The sequence below is a fragment of the Sinocyclocheilus rhinocerous genome, unplaced genomic scaffold (assembly GCF_001515625.1).
Source record: "Sinocyclocheilus rhinocerous isolate Xijiao unplaced genomic scaffold, SAMN03320098_v1.1 scaffold1166, whole genome shotgun sequence".
Lineage (NCBI taxonomy): Eukaryota > Metazoa > Chordata > Actinopteri > Cypriniformes > Cyprinidae > Sinocyclocheilus > Sinocyclocheilus rhinocerous.
The window spans coordinates 231,474-253,742 of NW_015646356.1; the positions used below are offsets into that span (position 1 = coordinate 231,474).

The 22,269-nt window shown below is 40.0% G+C and overlaps 1 protein-coding gene across 7 annotated transcripts in view; it reads right to left on the minus strand.

Moving 5' to 3' along the window:
• Positions 1-22,269, minus strand: part of elavl4 (ELAV like neuron-specific RNA binding protein 4) — an 80,308-nt gene that overhangs the window by 46,226 nt on the left and 11,813 nt on the right. For 5 of the 7 annotated variants that reach the window (XM_016511650.1, XM_016511649.1, XM_016511647.1 and 2 more), the window contains one exon: positions 1,410-1,496. In XM_016511650.1, coding sequence (XP_016367136.1) covers positions 1,410-1,496 — 87 coding nt within the window. Of the gene's footprint in view, positions 1-1,409; positions 1,497-14,964; positions 15,226-16,423; positions 16,760-22,269 lie in introns of those variants that run through there. The other 2 variants (XM_016511652.1, XM_016511651.1) reach the window with 2 other exon arrangements.

Below are 22,269 nucleotides of genomic sequence, written 5' to 3' on the forward strand. Positions count from 1 at the left end.
ATTTTAACTATCCATTTTATTATATACATGTTAAATAGAATAGCTTTTGGGCCTGTCAACAAACTCAAACATGTAAAAGGGCAGAAAGCATCTATGATTAGCTAAAGAATGGCAGTCTGCTTCTCTGACTCTCTTTTTTTCTGTTTACAGCAAGGTTAGCATGGACCATTTAGCGTGGAGGTCACTTGCTAGCTGAACAACTGCTATTGATATTGAGAATGCTAACAGATAGCTTTCTCCAGGTTTTGCAGATCCTAGGTCTGTCACAAAAACAGGTGTGATTTCAGCGTTATCTATCAAGTAATAGGGACATTTAATGTGTGGCATTAAAAATGTGCCTACAGCACCTTCAACTGGGATAGTACAGTATAAACTTTAGTTGTTTGGATGCTAGCTAAGGCAGAGCCTAGCTGGCTGTATCTGTTTGTGCTGTAGCTGTAGTCGGCAGGGAGACAGTTAGACAGACAGACAGGCAAGGCGAGCAGACAGGCAGAGACGCTAAGCCATCACAAAGGCCTTGGTGTCAGCCGGGGGACAGACATCATCTTCCCTTTGATTCAACTGAACAGTAGCCCCAGATTACACTCCTTTATTTTTTTTCAAACGCAATGGCAGATATGCCGACTGTTTCTGAACGCTGCTCGGCCCCGCTCAGGCTACGAGCGAGTGTGTGTATGAATGCAGGAAGGAAGAAGCTCTGCCACTCTGTCTTACATAAGTGCCTTAGAGGATGTCAAGACGGGGATAAAAATACAGGTTCAACCAGTCCAATGTCCGAGTCATGCAGAGCCAGAGGTGTGTGTTTGTGTGTTCACAGCACTGCAGATAGATGCATTTCGGTGTGTGTCGCTGATACCTGCCATTTCAACACGGCACTTTAATAGCCTTATTAGCTAAGATGATAAAATGTCAGGCTTCTATTCTGATGTGTGTTTTTACTGGTAATGCTCTCCAGTTATTACCGGAGCCTTCTGATGCTAGCACTCCCTCCTATAGATATCTACTCTTTATGTGGTCCTATGATGGCTAAATCTATGAGAAAACAACACTAGTAATGATCTTCAGGTTCAAGTATAAGAGGATTTTTTTTTTTCTTGCAATCCAAATACAAAATTAATATTTTTTACATATTAAAGTGATTCCTTAAACATATATGCAGTATTTTTCTAGACATTGAAATGTTACACATACATTATACATATTGACAATACAACACCCATCTATAATATGTTATCAGGTAACACCCCTAATAACAATTACAGTAATAATAACTTTCATTTAAAACTTATTATTACACCTGTTTCACTCTACCCCTGCGCACACCCTCCTTCTCATAGCACAACTTCATAGCAACAATATAGCTATTAATGGGGTTAAAAATGGTGGTTAGTGGGCAGCAGTCTCCTTACCATCTTTGGCTGTGTCAGCAGTCCCTTCTCAGCCCAGCCCTGGAGCTGCGGCAGGTCTGCCTGACGCCACTGAGTCTCTGTCGATCCCTACGGGAGGGGGGCAGTGTCAATGTCAATATTCAAACATGACCATTTTCTCCATACCAAACAAACACTCCTGACGGTCTCCAGGCACACTAAAACACACAGGTGGCTTTGATTTGGAGTCGAAAAACACAATAGTTTGAATTTAGTTGGATTTTATATATGCTAAAATGGAAATGGGTGCTATAGGTGCATGCGGAGAACGGGTGAAATATAGAATGGCCTATTCGCTGACAAAACTGAAGTATTTTTTCACGCTCCAGGCCATATACAAATTTGTGTAGGATATAGAAACTGCAAGTTGTGAAAAACAGCAAGCCTCCGACTGTAGATTTAATATCATGGGTTTTCCGACAATTCCAGTTTCGTAAACAAGACCTTAGAGGACCAATACAGAGGCTGCCGCAATCACAGCTTGAGCCGTGGAGCTAACAGCGAAAACAGCCAATTTAGTAAAAGAGGGAGACTCTGAGTGTGACCTTTCCGTTGGATGGATGGAATAAAGGAGGAGTGTAATAGGAGGCATCCAGCACTACATGATGGAGGAGACACTTCTGCATCGGAAGGGACGGAGGGGGGCTGGTGAGAGTGGCTCGGTGTCCTCTGCAGATCTTTAAAACGTTCGCGTAAGCGCCCAGGTGTTGGGATCTAGAGAAAAATGGACTGTCAGCGGAGGAGGGAGAGAAGAGAGGGATGGGGTGGGCAGGTGGATTGCTGACAGCTCTTGGTGAAGTGTTATCTGGGGCATGGGTCTGTAATTTAAAAAAGAGCCTCATGGGATTTATTTATTTTTTAATCTCATGTGCCACCTTGGTTTTAGTTTTAGTGAGGACCGCAGGGTTTAACAAAACACTTTTATTGTTCTGGTGATGAAACATCAGTGTACATTCAGCTTAAATGTGATGTGTATTTGTTCTCTAATGAAACAACATATCTGCATGAACCAATCCAGAGCTGTAGATCCACATGCTGAATCATTCAAAAAACAAGAAGCGGGATGACACAGCCAAATGATGCATCAGGATTTTGGTGCATCATTCACAGTAAGGTTTAAAAAGTGCTCACTGTTACTCTGGTTACAGAGGACAGATCAATGTCCGCGGGCGACAGAAGGGAGAGGACAGACTATAAATGAATTCATCTTCTGTTTTCACTGACCTTTTCTCAAAGCTCACAGGAATCAAAAATGGAATACGTAACAATGGAGAAATAGCTTTTTGTTCTCTTTCTCTCTCGGTCTTATTTTCTCTCTTCCTTCTTTTTCTACATTTCTTTTGTTGAGAATGTAGAACTACTCAAACTGCTGTTGTTCATAGCAATTAAACAATGCCAGCAAACACGTAAATTAAATTAACGCTTGTTTCTTTAAATCATTTGTCAGATGTGCTAGAAGTGCAGTTTGTAGGATGTAAGGTAAGCAATCTGAAGGCATTTCCCTTGATATATTTACTTCTTAGATTAACTTTTTTACTCTCTCTTTCTCTCTCTCTCACACACATAAACAGAAACACACACACTAAATGTAGATGCTCAAAAATATACCGATGAGCCTTTTTTCTTCTACAAAATATCTACCAATATTAAATACCCCATGAAATCTAAATGAGAGTTTTGTGGTATTAGTCTACTATGTATGTTAGCTTTGAGGCCATCTATATGCTAATGTTCTCCTAAACATTGACAAAATGACTTTTAGCAGATATACGCATTTAAAAATATCTTTCTCTTCAGGGAAAATGGACTGATAATGTTGATGATATAACATGTTATAAAACATTCCTAGGCTAATACGTTAACACATCAGAAAACTGCAGTTGACGAACGACTTCATGGGGTTTTTAAAAACTGAAGAAAACTGAATCTCGTTTTAGCTTAGCATAAGTCCGCCAATACCTTAACCACAGTAGCCAAGGCAAAAATAAATAAGTAAATAAATAAAATAAAACCTCACGATTTTCTTTTCTGCTTATGTAATGGTCAATAAATCAGCCACTTCATCCATGGTTGTTTGACGTTATTGGTCAAACAACCCGTACTTAACCCAAACAGGAGCCACACTGGACTCGGAAGCATCTCGCACAATCATTTCCACGCACCTACAGCCTGTATCACACAACCTTGCGGCGGATAATTGACATCACAGAGGCGCTGTTAAAACTGAGAGTGCCTGCCACAAAATGGAGGTCACCCTCAGCGGCTATATATATGTGAATGTATGATCTTGCTGTTTTTGCCACACACACTCATGGGATTCAAAGCCAAGGAAAGGAGGATTTCATCTTGTTCTTCCACTATATTTTCTGTTTACTCATACCTCTCAGGTAGATGTAGCCAGGGAATAACCTTTTCCTTCAATCACTTTTTAGCTCCTTTTACAAAACAGCACGACTCTAGTAAGTAACCCTAGACTAAATCCCCTAAAAAAATTCTCAGATTGAGAAATAAACAAATTTGTACTTAATAGAGTCTCCAGGCGGAGGGTACAAGTCTCCTTAATGTTCGCAGAGGTCGCTGCACTTGCCCGAGACTCCAACCCTCCTGTGCACTGAACTGCTGGAGGGGATGTGAGCTGTCAGAACCCATTCAGGTACGCAGCTTCATACATTTCTTGTATCTTAACGTCAGGTCAGTAAAGCTCTCTGTGTGTATTGATTTTTATTTTTCTCTCCCCGTGTTTTGCGTGGGCTCCCCTCCTCAGTGGGACACCTCCTCCAGAGCCTTCGGGTCAGACTGCCACTCCGACAGATCAATCAGGGCAGTAATGTGGGACGGCATGCGCCAAGACTGCTCCGCTCCGTCACCATCGATCCGCATCTACTTTACCAAATTGATTTTTTCTTCTCCGCCCTCCCTCCCTTCTCTCATTGAGTACCTCTCTCTCCCTCTTATTCTTCCTCTGAGGGACTTCGAATAATAAATGCCTCAATATAAAAGCAATTTTTCATTTAACTTTTGCTTGACACATTTTCTTCTTCCCTTTCTAGATGAAGTCCGGTTTTATGTTACGCCGGATCGATAAAAGCTTCCAAGGCGGTTCTCCCATAATTTCTCTGCCTTTCTCCCCTGGGTGATGGAGATGGGCCTGGCCCAGCCAGGACGTTAGCGGATAGCAGAGGACCACACCCTGATCACATTACCCCATCATTAGAGCGAGCCTCATTTGATCAGTAATGAAGGCTGCTGTTCATTTGGCCCATGCCTCGTGTTCTTTCTTAGCGTCTGTTTCTCAGAGATGGGTTCCTTGCTCCCGTCTAAGAGTCCAATGAATATCTCAGAAGAATTACTCTGACCTTTTGCCGTTCAAAGGCGGGATTCGCTTCCTGGGGTGACTCAGGGTGACTGTATAATGACAGGTCTGTGGAGTAATAGGCGAGGATGAATACAGGCCACTGCAGAAACATAAACACTCGAATGCTGAAAACCATGATCACAGGGATTCGCAAATTTATGATGCTTGAGCAGTTTTATGTTAATAAAGAATTAGGATTTTTAAGCAGTTCAATTTTAGGTCAGCACATTGTAAATACATTTAAAATGTTAATACGTGATTTTCCTAGCTTCAGATGATATAGCCTACAAGATATAATAAAGCATGTCTTCTCTTTTTTTAAAAACACTTTCCAGCTTTTTTTAGATTGTCCAAATTGAAATCATTTAAGCTGAAAAAAAAAATAATTTCTCACTTAAATGCCTGGATGATGGAGAGATGATTGATTGTCTTTAATTGCTTGAAACCATTATCAGAGATTTTAAATAATGCAAAAAACATGGATACAGATTGACACAGCAAGTATTTGAGGTTAGGTACACAATTTTGGTTCTGAATTCTAAAACTCTTGTAAGAAAAGAAAGAAAGGAAAACGAGGATATGAAATGAAAAGAACTGGTAAGATGATGGGAGGAGAGAAATGTGAGGGTGTATGTGGGGGACGGCAGCATCAGTGACACAAGCCGTGTTTTTCCTTTAGGCTACAGGTCTGGTGAAACACCTGCGTCTCTCCCTACCCACTCTCTCCAAATCTCGCAACGTTGACCTCATCAGCTGACCCCACTCTCTTTCTCTCTCACTCTCTCTATCCACCGTCGCTCCTTTGCAGTGTTCAGCAGAGTTTTCGAATAAAAAAAAGGCAAAAAAAAACCTTCAATGCTGTGCTGATGAACTGCAATGCAAAAATGAATGTTTTCATGAAGTTACACAACTGCGGTACATGCTGATAAAGATTAAAAAACAAACAAATGCGCCCATAATAGTACGAAAAAGTCAAATAGAGCTGAATTTCTTGACTGCATGTTTGCGTTTTGCATAATCCACTATCTAGTCCATGCTGCCACAGGGCCGCTGGCTCCGTTAGCCGCTGGTAGCGACCCATCTCACTGCCAAGGCGAGCAGAAAATTGGTGAGCATCTTGATTCAGGGATGACACTTAAATTTGTGTGGCTCCAATGACCAGTTCTATCCTCAGGCTCCGGATGGAAATATGAGAGAGTTTGGCACTCTGCCTGCTCTAGCACGGCCCACAGGACTCACGTCCTTCAGGCAGTATGGGGTAAGCGGCCTACTGGGCCTGGCTTTGTGCGCATACACACACCCAGTGGCGTGCCACTGACATAGTCCAGCCCCTGGCCATCACTGTGATATCTCCCATGGACACGAACACTGCTTGTGACGCAGAGAGGCCCTTCGCTAACAAGAGCCTCACGTCTGAGTCATATTAAAGCAGAGTTAACGGGGGAGTATTTGGTGGATGTGTCTTTACAATCGCTCAGATCTGTGTTACGAAACACGCTTTAGTGCAGGGCGATGATCAAAGTGAGACAAGGGAGTTCTTTGGGTGTGTGCGCATGTTGTCCTTGTCTGTCAACTAGCCTCGGACCACGAGTTGATTGTCAGTGACAGGCTCAGCGATACACTGCCCACCCCCACACGCTCTTTCTCTTTCACATACCCTTCCGCTCGCTCTATCTAACCCCTACACATATTATAGATATTGCACTAGTGCCTCCCACCATCAGGGGACTTCTGCATTACAATAAAGGTGACCTTGCCATGTCTGCATGAGGAAATTTCTGAGCAACACTCGGAGTGGCCGGTATGACCAAAGTATTAAATCAAGGTATGAGTAATTTTAAATCACATAATGGTATATATATCACAATATAGTTATTTTTGTTGGAAAAAATATATATAACTGACCACTAAATACTATATACATGAACAGTTACATTAATAAAATGTTATCTATGATATGTTAGGAAAGTGTTATATATATATATGTGTGTGTGTGGTTGTGTATATATCACCCCACCCCACCAGTGTAAATCTATAAAAAAAAATATATATAATCGTATATGACAGAATTTTTTATATTTGGGAGTTGAATTTCTAGTAAAAAATAAATATGTTCTTATATATATATATATATATATATATACAGTGTATATATATATATATGTCCAACAAATGTAAACAACATTTCTACACTGGGTCAAAAATAAACTAAACAGTTATATCTATATGAAGTGTTACTAAAGTATTATGTAATAAAATTGTTTGGTTTATACATACACACACATATAATTATGCAGTATTTTTTGTACTGTCACAGAATATTTGTCTTTCTACCCAGTCCTACACTGTGCAGATGTCTTTTCTCAGATATCTCCTCTGTCAAGCTTGTGTGTATATGTGACCTGTCACTTTAGTTGTGCAAGTGTGTCTATGTGGTTTTCTTTTACTCTGTGCATGCAGTATGCAGGCTGTGTCAGCTCCAGGTGGGGCGTTGACATGGCTGTAGGTAGCTGGCAGGTGGCAGAACAGTGCCGCACCTGCGCCAGGCAGAGAGAGAGAGAGAGAGAGAGAGAGAGAGAGCACAGCCTCATTCCTCCGTGCCCTGTAAACTATGCATACTGTGCACTCCTGAACCTCTCTGGCTAACAAGCTGCTTTACCAACTACAAATCACATTGAGGCTATATAGATGAGTTTTAAAGCTGCGCCTGGGAGCCCTTGGTGAGTATTGCAGTGAGTGTGGAGAGCTGGTAAAATGAGGATGAATGTGTTTTGTTATGCGGAGTGTGAAACCCAGCTAAAGACCTTGCACCATATATTTGTCTTTTAATTATTTCTTCTGTTTAAGCTTGTCATGCAATGTTTGCTCATTATAGAGAAACATTAAAAGCTTTACAAATAGCCTGAAAGTAGATGTGTGTGTTTGTGTGTGAGGGGAGCGTAAGGAAAGGAAGACGTGCACGTTAAGGCAGCTAACTGCGGTCTCAAGTTCCTGAGAGGATGAGGTGGGCTTCTGAACACACATAAACACACTGAGCTTTCCTTCTCTCTCTATTTTTCACTCTAACAAACCACACACGAGCTCTGGTTAATCCAATCTCAGCCTCCTCATCTTCCTGCAGCCTTTCTCAAAGTCCCTTTCTCCACACTCTCTCTTTTCCAAAATATTATCTCTTATTTTCCCCATTTCCATTCCAACACAACACACAATTCCTCCATCAATCTCTCTTCTCATTCCCCTGTGGTGTTTTGTTTTCCCTTACCTTCTGCATGTTTTAAACCATTTTTTCTTCACCAGCTTTGGACTTCTCTTTGCACCAACAAACACACCTAATTTTTTGCCTCTTTTCATTCTACAGGGAAGAACTACGGTCTGACAGAACTACAGGGAAATGAAAAAGACAATCCTTTAAAACGTGAAGACTTTTTCGGTAAAAGCCGGAAAAAAAAAAACATTTAAAAAAACAGATGCCCTGATATTGTAATTCTTGCTGATACAAAAAGCTGATTAGTTTCATTTTACGGCTGCCGAATCTCCATTATTAAAAGGAGTATTAAAATGGTATACTATTCAAAAAAAAAAAATAAAATAAACACTAGAAACTAAACTTATTTTAAATGCTACAAGTGAACGAGGCATCACAATAGTGTAATGTCCAGTATGAAAATATTAATTTTAAGATTTACTAATGATTACACTGAACAGTGTTATTAAATTATTTGTGTTTTTAAAAACTGAAGTAAAAATCCAGGAAATGAGCAGACATGCAATATGGGATAATATACTGTATATCCTATAACACCTAAAAAATGTCTAATACACTGTAAAACACTTTTTTAATGGCACTAAATAAATTATTGTAGTACATTTTAGTCTGTCTACTTCAACATTTCATGTTTAATTCAGTGTGTTACCTGCCGATTCGAATGATTTGTTAGCAGCTTCTGACTAAAAATCATTTCTACACCTTTTTTTCCAGTCTATTAACCAATATATTGTACATTCCTATTTTAAATGTATATATACATATAATATTTTATTTTGAATAAAAAAGTATTTTTTTCTACTATACATTATGATGTTTTGATGGCTAAATTTCAAGCATTTAACATTTTAGACAAAGCTGTATTGTGAGCACTTCTGTTTTGAGACAACATACAAAACTCTAAATTTATCATCATATGCATAAAATCATCCAAATCAATTATGTGTGTATTGGCCAAAATATTTGCACTGATACATCCCTATCTTTAACCCTCCAAAACTCACAGCTGGTGGAGAAACATCTCTATGCATGAAGTCAGTTTAGTTATTGATTAAGTTCTGCACTCAAGCTCATAAAAGAAAGTAGCTGCAAGACAGAGCGGCAACCCCACAGCATCTGCTTTAATAAGAGAACGCCTGGGTAATTGATGGAAGATTGACTAAATTACTAACTAGCGCAGGCAGCTAATAAATAGCACCAATCTCAATATGAGAGACAAAGAGGTGAATGAAATTCAATCTGTTAACCTCTTCATATATGTCAGGGCTAGAATCTAGTCATATACTGCATGCTCCAAAATGCAGATGAATAGGTGTCATTTACAAGAGGGCATTTCTTCTCCCTGCTCTTCTGCAACTATAGTGAAGTGATAGACTTTACTGTCATCTTGTTTTACAAAGCAGAAATGACCTAAACGCTGTGTCAACATGTCTCCAGGATGTCCTTATTTCTTTGGAGGTGGGGATATAAAGAATGGCATTATGAGGGAAAGGGTGACCTAATGTGTTCCATTGCAGCTGGTTAGATAAAACCTCTGCAGAATATCAACGAAAGCAGCAAATGTGGCATGCATTCAAAAGAGCAGATTAATCTTCCAATGCTGGGGTACACTGTAATTGAAGATGCCTACAGGGGGCCATCTATTCTCATCTATAATGTACTAGAAAACATAGGGTTATCCTCATAGAATCCATCAGAATCAGAGTTCAGTGATGATTGTGCGTAATGTACGGGGAATACTGCTTTTTCTTTTCTTTTTTTTTGCATTCTGGTTCGTGCTTGGAATATTTATCAGTTTTTGTCTGACGTTGTTTTAGTAACCATGGCTTTCTGATTGTAAGTTGATGGAGACCTAATGGAATAAATGCCTGGCTTCTCGGGAGGAAAAAAAAGCAGGGTGTGTTTGTGTAAGGGAAGACATTTGCTCCCGGACAAGACAGCAACTTCTGCTAAAGGTCTGCTCTCACCTCTAATCAGCCTAACTCCTCTTGACAGCGAGATAACAATATCCACAACCTGAGCGGATCTACAGGGGCAAGATTTCACGCGAAGCAATCCCTTCATGAAATGCCAACGGCGGTATCTATGGTTACTGTTGTGGGGTAGATGGTTTTTGCGGGCCACCCCGTTTGCCCTTTCTCAGTCAGGGTTCGTTGCGGGAGCTGCCATGCCTGGTACGCTCCATAACCCTTCTCTGCTGTGACCTTTGACCTCCGGGCACTGATATTCAGAGAGCGCAACTATCTTTGACATTTATACCCATGTTCCCTTTCTCGTCTCATTTCTTCTCATTGTATCCCCTTTTTACCCACGGGAAACGAGCACAAATAAAATCTCTCCTCAAGTGTGCTCTTTTGAATGCCATACCAACCGTTATTACGCCACATTATGCAATTTTTTTTAAACGCATCAGTTGTTTTAGTCACAAAGCTATGGGTTGTAAAGGTTTTAGAGGTTTAGATTTCTGTGTGATTGTGTGAGGCGAGCCACCATAATGCGAATGACCTTGAGATGTCCTTTAGCATCACGGGAGGCAGGTCAGTTAATTGGCTAATGGGCAGGAGAGAAAACGCGACTGCGTTTGCAATAGTGCGAGCAAAGACTCGCCTGCTGCTGCTGTCTTTTCCTGGGGTGCAAAATGTAGATCAGAGAAATGTGCAGTTTGTGCACAGTCTCGAGAGAGCCTGCCACTCAAATCCGAACGTCTGTATGAATACCAAAACACACAGGCAGAGAGAGAGAGAGGGAGGGAGGGGGAGCCAGGAGAAGGAATGAAACAAAGAAAGTGGGATGGAGGATGAGGGAGGTCGGAAGCTAGAATGATAGGGGAGAAGAGCCAGCTTGAAAGAAATGGGCGGTAATGCGCTTCTTTTACCTTTCCGTTTTATCTTGTGATCAACTCTAACCAACAATCACTGTTTGTGACTGAGCCTCTGGTGAACAAATTATTTTATATATATATATGCAATATGTATCTGGAGAGGCATCTGTCAGTGTGCCAGGATGAGTGGTGTGTTGTGTTGGTAAGCAGGTTGTGTGTGCTGTGTATATTCAGCTGATTATAGTCTGTCTGTGCGTGGCACTTTGAATTTGCGCCAGAGGAATTATTATGCTTGCGCTTGTGAAGCCTGCTCGCTCCCTCTCTCCTTCTTGCTCTCTGCTCAGCTTTCTGCAAGGAAAATGAGGATGAATCAAACTGAGAAATCACTGTGGACGCCTATTAAAATTTAAACCTGAACATTTTGTTGCTATTCATGTATATTTAGCTTTGACATAATAAAAGGCCTCTTTGCGAAAGGATATTATTAAGATTATATCAGATTATTGTTCATAGCACATTGTTCAATCTTACCTAAACCTTATTAATACATTAGATAAGATCTTTTTTCATGTAAAGGGCATTCGATTTCCCCCAGTTTTTATTTTAGGTGATGCTCTTTCAAATGTCAGGAGACATATTGGATAAATTGTTTTTGTTTCATTTGTCAGTGTATTTTTTGATATTTCTGCTCAAAATGATTTAGAACTACAAAAAAAGACACAAATGTTGTCATTAATAACAATTATTGAATTATAGTAAGAGCTATGAAGTTAATGCTAATAATATAGCATCAATAATTTAATCTTGGAACATTTTGCATACTTTGCTATCTGTCTTTTGAAACACTTTTCTCCTAAGCCAGTTTTGAGAAGCAAGAGACTTTTCTCATTTGCCTTATGCAGCAAACAACTGAGATGTTAAAGAGATCTCATTTGCGATATCTCTTTCCTATGGGCAGTTTTTATCTGAACATCTCACAGATCAATTTTAATTGAAGCTTAAAATTTACAAGAACAATTTCTAAGGTTTTCTTCGTAGATTTACTCGCTTCTCATTTGAACACTAAGGGTAAAATTCTCCCAGAAGTGATGTGATCACAAATATGGAATGTGATGAAAGCTCACATTAGCTACTGAAATCTTCTCTGAGTTATTTAAGTCTGAATGCGAGACTTGTCTAATAAGCGCATTCTGACTTCACCTGTCAGTGCGCTCTATCCTCCCTAGAGCTGGATGTTCAGTTACCTCAGTAACTCTCAAGGCATTTTCTCTAATCAGTTGGCAGAGTGAGACTCATTCAGTAATTACATTCAGGGGTTACATTTGTGTTCTAAATCTGTCAGAGCCGTTGAAAACGATTAAGTATTAGGATACTTTTTTCAAATCGCAATGAAGAGCATAGCAAATAGATTACAGATTGCTGTTTACTCTTTTAACGATGCCATGTCGAAATAGCGGTGAGAGCATAAAGGCTTAAAAATGGCATCTGGCATGGATTCTAATTATAAAACTATACCGCAAAGGCTACACTTGCCAATAATGTTATTTAGCAGAAATATAAAAGACTCACGGCTATTCTGTTGTCTTTTAATCTTAAATGTAGTGTGCTAAATCCAATGGATGAGAAGTGAATCCTGTTTTGTGTGGTTGTTCTATCTATGATTGTAGAAACGGCATCTTAGCATTGCCTGTCATGTCTAGCTTCCCTTCAATGGCCATATTTCATGTATCCCAGGTTATCTGATCTAATGTCAATCATTTGTTGTGTCTTCATGAGCGGAGGAGTCCATTTACTGCTATTGTAATAAATTTTCATTGGCACATCCTCTGATTCCTTGAATATTAAAGAAATATTTGTTCTTGGACCCAACTGTCAATTTTTATTGACATTTTCTTGCGTCAAAAAAACTAAATAGCTATTCAGTCCAAGCATCTTCAAATGAATATCTTCTAATCTAGACAAAAAGTTTCAAAAACAGAATTAATATGTCTTTATATTGAAAAGCAATACTGAAAGTACCTTGTGCCTGAAATATTGAAACTGAAACCTGCACAATGAACCATGTTTAAAACTCACTCAGGTGGAAGCTCTACTGCGCCACCGTCTGAGGGCTCGTTGCAAAAGCACTCGGAGGCAGTCGGTCAGATGGATGCTGCTGTTCTCCTGCAGCGGGAACCGTGAGGGATGGATGCAGTGGTGTCACACGCTTGCAGAACCCCAGAGTCTTCACGGCCAGAGGGGGGCAACCTGAGCCTCTACTTTAACTCTCAGAAAAATCAAGTGGCCCACTTTGACACTCAGCTGTCATGTGTAGTCACGCTGTGTGGAGAGGGGTGCAAACTCTTCCACCCAGCCATCACACATCCTGGGGCACTTTTCCCACCCCTGCTGCCCAGATTTCAGCATCTCGGCAGCTCGTCTCCCGCTCTCTCTTTCCCTCTCAGTTGTCCACCTGCGCCCTCATCCACCCCTTTTTAATATTCAGTCCAGCTTTAGCCTTATTAGCATTGATATGCAACCTTGGAGTCGGACAACAAAGGAAAAAGCCCTAAAGCAGAGTAGTGAGGCTGCTTGGAGGAGGGAGTGAAATTATGAGGAAGGATAGAGGTGAAGTAGAGGTAGGGAGGATAGGATGCGAGGTGAAAGAAGAGGAGAGGCTGTGTCTACGTGGCCATAGTTCTGTGTAATGGCCATTAGGAGCGTGTGTAGCTGGGACGTCAGCACTGCGGAGGAGGAGGAGAAATGTATAGGCCTATGTGGAAGCTCTTTCCCCTTAACTTCCTCCCTCCCACACCTTATTTCCTCTCTCACTATAAGCATCGTGGACAAGCCCCCTCACTGCCCCAATGTTTTTTCTGCCTCGCAAAAACTGTGTTTCTACCTTGCTCGCACAAAAGAAAGGGAGACAGGAGGTAAGGCAGGGATTCACTGTTGGGAATCGCTCTCTTTTCAATTAGCATTTTGATTGCATGTTAAAGCCCACACACAAACAGTCAAACATTTGCCTGAAAAATGAATAATGCTGCCCACATTTAAATTTGAACGTGCACCGCTCAGATGGGGGATTTGACAGTCACTACAGGTTAGTAAATACATATCTGTGCTGCCTCAGCCATTCGAAACGATGCAATTATGTCTTCCACCTTTATGTGATGTGCTAACGCAGGCCTAGGATTTTTCTTACCCAGCTCCATTTGTAAGCTTCGCTACTTCCCTTTCTCTCTCTCTCTTCATTTCTCTCTCTCGGGGAGAGTTGGTTCCTGGCAGGCACAGTCTCCCACTAGCCTGGTGACAGCCGGGGGAGACAGTCTCTGAGCCCTTAGTCAACAATGGACACATACACTCGCACAACACACACACAGCGCAGCATGTTTAGTGCAGCCTGCCCTACCTCTATCAGAGAAGATGGGCAAACACAGGCAGTGATCTCCAGACGTGCCTGAACACTAATGCATGGAAACACACCCTCACACACTGCCTAATAGATTCTCATGCACACGTACACACGAGGTCACTCCCACTCATTCTCATTTACAAACTTACACTCTGGCATGTACAGGCAGTTACACAACCTTCAACGTATGCATTGTCTTCTACCTAAACGCAAATTTTATACAAATTTTAAAGCATTTGTTTGGGAAATCATAAAGAAAAATGATACAATCATCACATTAATCATATTAATTATACTGCTGTATCCTTTTAAGAGATCAAACCGGAGCAGCGAGTGTTAAAATGAGGGTGAAAATGGAAGATGAGAGCAAAAAAAGGTGAGCATTAAGATTCAACACTGCCTCTACATCGTAAATGGGGTTTAAACCGCAGCATCTAAGAACCTGCTACACCTGTCCTTTCTCTCCTCTCCTCTCCACTCTTCTCCTCAGCCTTGTTCTCAAATAAAGCACCTCTCATCCTAAGATAAAGGGGAGGAGTAGCATGCAGAATTGAAAAAGAGGAGAACGGATAGAGAGAGACAGAGAGAGACTCCAATGCTGCCACTGCAGCTGCAGGCAGTGAGACACAGCAAGGGCAAACACACACTCACGCACTCACACACGACACGCTTGTCTGCACAAAACCACCGCAGCATCCTTACCATCTTAAACCCGTTCCACTCCATTTGTAAGTCGGCAGAGTGGGAGAGTTCTCGCCTATAGCCGTGCTATTGTCTCCTCACTCGGAGATCTCTCTCGGTCTCTCCTCTCTCTCTCTCTCTGTATGTGTCTCAGCGGTGGCGAGGCAGCGTGCGGCCAGCGGGAGAGAGAGTGGGCATTCCTCCTCCGAGTGAGGCTGCTTGTGAATGCACAGGCTTCGGCATGAGCTGAACGCTGCAGCCCCACTCCCTGCCCCCTCCTCATTGGTGAGGTCAGAGCAGCCCCCTCCTCCTTACTTCTCTCACTGGCTGCCTCAGCTGTCCGTCATCTGCGCTACTCTGGAAAATTAACACTTTCGGTCTGGCAGCCTTGTAGACGGAGGCACAGGCGCTTCGGCTAGCAGAAGCCCTTTCAGAAGCAGCACAGGCAATCAATCGCAGCCGAGGTCTCAGCTTGAGTTAGAGCGGACTGATTGCACCTACAGGCATTATGGTAATAGGGTGCCTGCGCAGCACTGCTAATTAATGCAAGTTAAAAGCATGCAATGATTGCAGAGTATGTTTAAGCTTTTATATATTCCTATATATTATGTATATATAGGGATACTGTATAGTTAGATGGTCATTATTGCAGGTTTTATTTTGCAATGATGACCTGCCGACTTTACATTATCCCTTTTATTTCAGGGCTAAATAAATTACCAAATAGGCTAAATAAATACTTTAACATTGAATATTGGATTTAATTGAAATTATTTTGTATACTTGTTTGATGAGACAGAACATCAACATTAACATGGTAGGAAATAGCAGTCAATTATACAGTGCTGCCCGTGACAACAGTCATTATTTGGAAATATTCGACCACTCTGACTATATTTTGTCTATATATATATATATACACATACATACATACATACATACATACACACACACACACACACATTTTTTAATTATATAAATGAATTAAACATAAAATGTATAATTATTTATGTATATTTGTACACATTCAGTGTTTTGCTATCAAAAACTGCAAAAACACACCAGTTTAGTTTCAATAGAGTTACGCAATTAAGACGCCAAATGTTTAGTCAGTATTAAATGTGAGACGAAACATGTTTAATTAAATAGACCACATTTGTCATCTACTGAGTATCAGGTTGAAGAAGGCACAGGTTACTTTTCACACACTGCTCTGTACAAACCATAACTGAACGCACATTCACACACACCTATACGCAAAATGAGCTCCCTAAAATAATCTCTCGATACTAATATTCTGTCTTCATCCCTATTGTCGCCGTTTATGTGATTAAGAGAAAGGAAAAGAGCGAAGTTTGTGAAATTAGAGGAGTATTACGAGGGATGAAGGGATTATTCTTAAGGCTGCGCGTGACGGTGTTTCAGTGATTTTCACTACAGTGTAACGTAATTCTCTTTCAAATGCGAGCACATTACTCACCATGACCATTCTCGTGTCCGGAATCCGGAGGTGAACGGGGAAAAAGAAAAAGCTAGTTATTTTATTAAAAAATCCGGTCAAAAAATTAAACGTTGCGCTTTTGAGCGTTTTTGGTGGGAGTCGTTCCCGGAAGTCTTGGAGGAGGTGTCGCGTGGACCCAAGGACAGTCGGATGCAGACAGGTCGGTTGAGAGATGGAGTCAGAAACTTACAGCTTCGGTCGGAGAGTGCCTATTTATTCGTTTATGAAGGGGGAAAGTATCTCAAATAAAACAATAAAAACAAAAAAGATCGGTTCCCTCAGTCACTCTGTGGAGCTAGTAGTGCGAGCGTCCTTTTTTCCTCCACACCATTTATGGAACGTAGAGTCAGGCTGGAGTGAGATCTGATTGGCTGAGCGGGGACAGACAGGGGGTGGCGCGAGCTGCTCTAGAGGAGACGGTTGGAGAGGGTGAGGCGCGAGTCAGGGGAGCGTCGTGCCTTTGGGGAAATAGCGACTCTGATTGACAGCTAATTTGACCTTCGCTTGCAAGTGGGAGACAGGTACAAGTAAAACGTTTAGGCTTTAAGTGTAGTCTGTCAAAAGCAAACTGTATCTGTGATGACTAGGTTAATAGATAGGGATTAATTTACTATTTGGAACCTGAGGGAAAACGCAAATGCACACAGTGTATTTTACCTTAGTCGAAATCAGTGTGTGAATTATGCAATGACTTTCAAAGGGAGCGAATATTTTTAAAAGGATTTTCTAAATGTAGTTTTTGCGTTGTGTTGCAACTCGAAAATTACCTTTAGATTGTCACACGCAATCTGTTGTGCAATACAAGTTGTAAGTGGCGCCACTAGCAAAGTTAAGACTTTTTAAACAATAACTTTAACACAAACGTTGGGATATATTTGTGATATAAACAATTCAACTTGCTGCTGGTTCAAGTAAGGTTTTTCTTTTTCCTTTTTTTTTTTTAAAGGTTAATAATGTATCCTGCTTCTTATGAATACAGGAAACATATTTTTAAGTCCACAAATAAAATAAAACATTCTGTTTGTGTATAAAGCAAAAAGAACAAATGTCTTACGGAAATCACGGTTATTTTAGAGAACATATGGGAAATGTGTCATGAATGTGAAATCATTTATATGTTTAGATATTTATATAATGTGAAATATTTTATATTTATTATATATATATATATATATATATATATAATGTGAAATCATTTATGAAAAATTAATGCACCCTTATTGACTTAAGTTTATTTAGTAACTTTATTTATCGCTAATAATAATCACCAATAACTTTAATTGCAAACAGTTTTATACATTTTATTTCTATTGATCTTTATTTGCAGTATCTTGATGTTAAATTCAATTCAATTAATTTATTTTAAAAACTTTATTTAAAAAACAGTCTTGTTATTGCTTCTCAATGTCAAATCAGTGTAGAACATCAGTAACAGCAGCACAAGCTAATTAATATTCATAAGTTTATTTTCTCATATAGTGATGTAACAAGCACATCTTGCTCCCCCCCCCCACTCTCTAAAACTCGTTCCTGCACATACTACATTCAGTTGCATCTACTGATGTGAGAAGGACAGTCTTGTAAAATAATGTCATCCAATCCATTATTTCTTTTCTTTCATTTTCTCTTTTCTAAATATTATTGCAAACTGTTCCCACATTCTGTTGTTCGCAGCTGCACTCGCACTGAATCAATAATTAACCACGAGACCAGCCACTCCCACCCCTGACAAAATCCATTTCACATCTCCACCGGTGAGGGCTGCCCGAGAGCGACTGCTCGCCGAATGAAGGGATTTCAGATCTTGTTTTATTTACCAAGATATGGAATTCATCACGGGCAAAAACACATTTCCTGCTTGCACCCATTTACTCCACATATACTATCCTAATGTTACACATTCAATGGGTCTTCGGGGAGTTTTGTATGAATGCATTTTGCTCTCAGGTTTGTTGCGGGGAAATAATGGGGGTGTCATTTTAATATGGTGCGGGTCTTTGTGCTGCTGTACTGGTACAATAGAACAAATCACAGGGCTGGAATGGGCTAGGAAACGGCTGTGGTCTTATCGTCTCCGCACCTGCACTTCTAAAAACCACAGCTGAGGTCCCTCACGGTGAGCTACTGACTTGACAAGAACCACTTTTGGCATGAGAGTCCAGCAGAGCCATAAAAAATGAAAGACATTTCTCACTGGATGGCCAGGCCTCACTCTTAGGGACACAGTACTTGAGCACTCAACCCTAGAAAACCCAAACTTTATGTAGACTATTTATATTCCCCTGTTCTTTTAAAATGCGCTTGGCCCAGTAGCGTGATGTTGTGCTTTTTGCTGATTAAGTTAAAATGAACGCATCTGACAAAAGTAAACAAAAGTGTTTATATTATTAGTATTAATTAAATTTGGTTACAAAATATTTGTTATTAAAGTATAATTTAATAAAAAATATTTTATATAATTATATTTAAATATACAATTTTACATATATAATAATAATTTAAATGTAATGAAATGTGTGTGTGTACTTGTTTATGCTACATGGTGGGGACCAAATGTCCCCACGAGGTAATTTTTTAAAATTAAAAATAGTAAATGATGTTTATCTGAAGGTGTAACAATGCAAACAGGTTTTCTGTAAGGGGTAGGTTTAGGGTTAGGGGATAAAAAATATAGTTTGTTCAGAATAAAAGTAATAGAAGACTATGGAAAGTCCCCACAATTCACAGAAACAAACGTGAGTGTGTGTGTGTGTGTAAAACATTCACATGATAGTAAAAAAATATATTTAAAACGCAATGCTCAGCCCACATCACAAAACACCATAAACTAGTTATTGTGTTTTGCTTCCCATTTTGCTCACTGAACCATGTGGCACCATGTGAGTTATGGAAGGCATTACCTTTCATCTTCCTCACAACAAGACATTAATTCAGGTCCGTCCCACCAACAGAGAGAGAGATAAAAAAAACCTGCCTGTCGTTTCATTCATATGCAGGCTTGATTCAATTATACACAGGACCTCTCATCACAGCACAGGCAAACTTGAGTCAGTCCATTAACCTCTGTGTGAGTTCACCAATCTAAAGTCTAGCAACCACTGATGGGAACCATCACTGAGCTCTTCACAACCTCCAAACTGAACGAGAACGAGCAGCGATGCTCTCCACCCTTGTCTACCTTCTGATACCACCAACCATTCGTCACATGGCCTGTGGTAGGAGGAAATGTGTGCTTTGACTTCACAGATGCTTATTTTTACTTTCATACTGTGTGTTTATGCAGAGCGACAGAGAAAAGGTTGGGTAGTGGAATACTACTCTCGGTAGGTTTTTTACTTTCTCTACTACATCTGAAGGCATTTCAGATATACAGTGGGTACGGAAAGTATTCAGACCCCCTTAAATTTTTCACTCTTTGTTATAAGACGTATTCATGTGGGTAGGCAATGCCAAGGTCTCTGCACTCTCATTTGAATGTAAACAAAGTGCTGAGTGCCTCTATGCAGATGTACATGTTTACGTGTTGTATGTTCAGTGGAGTGGATTTATTGAATATAGATTGAACGTTTTGCTCTCTTATTCTCTTGTCTTTTTTTCTTTCTGTCTTTTTCAGACAATAATAGCAGAACAGATCAGCTCCTGGCAATAGTAATTAAGAAACAACAATATATAACAAAAAATAGATTAGATCGCTGTGACATTACTTAATATTCTCACTACCAAGAATTTTACACTATGGTTGCTTTTGTTACAAATCAAAGAAACATTAAGAATCCTAAATAAACAAGAAGAATGATTCTTACAATGACAGTTATCTTTCTGTCGCTCTCTTCCTGTCTCTGTTATAGAAATCTTTATAAAGGACTAAATGTCAGCTTCTGGTCTTTGTAGCAGCTGATGCTGTAGATAGAAGAGGAGACGAGGCCAATCTGGAAGGTTCAATTTTAATTTCCCTGTATGAAAAATTGCACAGATTACTAAGCACATAAGAATTAGACAAATCAGAAATATCTGTGCTATATAGTAATTCACCAGCTATCATGCTATTTTCAAAATAGCTTATGGTTGAAAAATTTCAGTATTTTTTTAGTCACTATCATTATGCAGTATTTGGGTAGTTGACCTATCACTAAGCACTGTCCTGCATTTTACAGTGCCCCTATTATGGGTAATGGAAGGTTCATATTTTGGTTTTGGGAGTCCCCAACAACAGGTTGACATGCATGCAAGGTCAAAAAACACCTTGGTGATTGGTCTCATTTTCATTTAATCTTGCCTGTAATGCCTGATAAAGCAGCGTTTGTGAGCGCAGTGCTGCTTTGTGTACAAACCGCTATTTTTACCGCTCCAAAAGCAGCACCTAGTGTCAAAGAATGAGTTTGCATTTTCATTCAGACCAATGGGAAAAGACCAACAAGTGGGCGGGCAATATGCTAATGTTTCATGTTGACGTCAACATGAAACAACTTGTTTGAGATTCGTTTTAAAAACGACTCGTTTCAATGATTCAGAGTCGACTCTTTCTTTTGAGAGACAATAACTTTATACACGGTGCACTTTCAGATTTAAAACTTTGCAGCATTTTTTCATTCACTTAGAGCTGTGTTACACACTGCATTAAAGGTCATTTTCAAAAATCCATAATAGGGGCACTTTAACATTTTGCCAATCCCAACTAAAACTGTTTTCAAATTGTCGTGCAATTACACATGCATTTTTATATGACCCCACTACGTGGAATATTTGTTTTTAAGAAAGCCACAACACAAGACTGCTTAAGAATCAAATAGTAGTGGGAAAATGAGCAGTCATAACATCTAAAAATGCACACTTTCCCTTATACATATGTATAAATATGAACCTAAAATCCTGTTAATTACCGTATTGTCCCGAATATAAGACGATGTTTTTTTTCTTGGAAATACATCTGAAAAAACGCGGTCGTCTTATATTCAGGGTCTAGACTTTGACATGTCAATAATACACCCACAACACTAGGTGGTGCCAAATACGCATAAAACGAGTGTGCCATGAAATACGTAATGTAATGCGTGTTGTAAAGATCGCGAGTAAAAACAAAAGAAAAAGAAAACCTTACAGCTGCACGAGTCGTGACTGTCACGTTACCCTGATGGGACCAAACTCCCTTTGTGATTTTAAAACGTAAGACAGTACCCAGATTTGAAGACTACAGTAAGATTTAACTTCTACTGTTAATAAGATTTTGGAAGGCTACTATTAGATGGATAGCCTAAATGTCCTAATTCAGATGGGCTACCAGTTTTTTTTATTTTTTTTTATGGTATATCAAAAAGTGTATATTTTTAAAACGTGATTGTTGGTACATTTTACCAGTTTTTACCATACTTTCAAAACAAAAATTAAAATAGGAAAAATATGCAATATGAAAATAATTGAAGACAAAATGTGTTTTACTGAGAAAAAACAAGATCTGGTTTTTAAAAAGCCTTTTTCCAAAAGGTACATCTGGAAAAAGGGGGGGTCGTCTTATAATCAGGGTCATCTTATATTCGGGCCAATACGGTAAAAAAAATTTCTGTTATTTGTCAGCTACCCATTTGCAGCATCCGCTATGATTCCTCCGTATGAGAGAGTGTTTTGAATCGAGGCCGTGTACACCAACAGTAGACGTGCAGGCTGAGGGATCGCGTCCAGTATGACTCAGAGGCTGCGTGTGACCCTCTGTCTCTCTGTTCACTCCTGGGTTGGGTGGGGACAGATGGAGGGAGGGGTCTTAGGGATTAGACTGGCATGAGGTCTGTGGTGGGAGGTTTGGCCAAGAATACATGGAGGTTTTGAGTGGG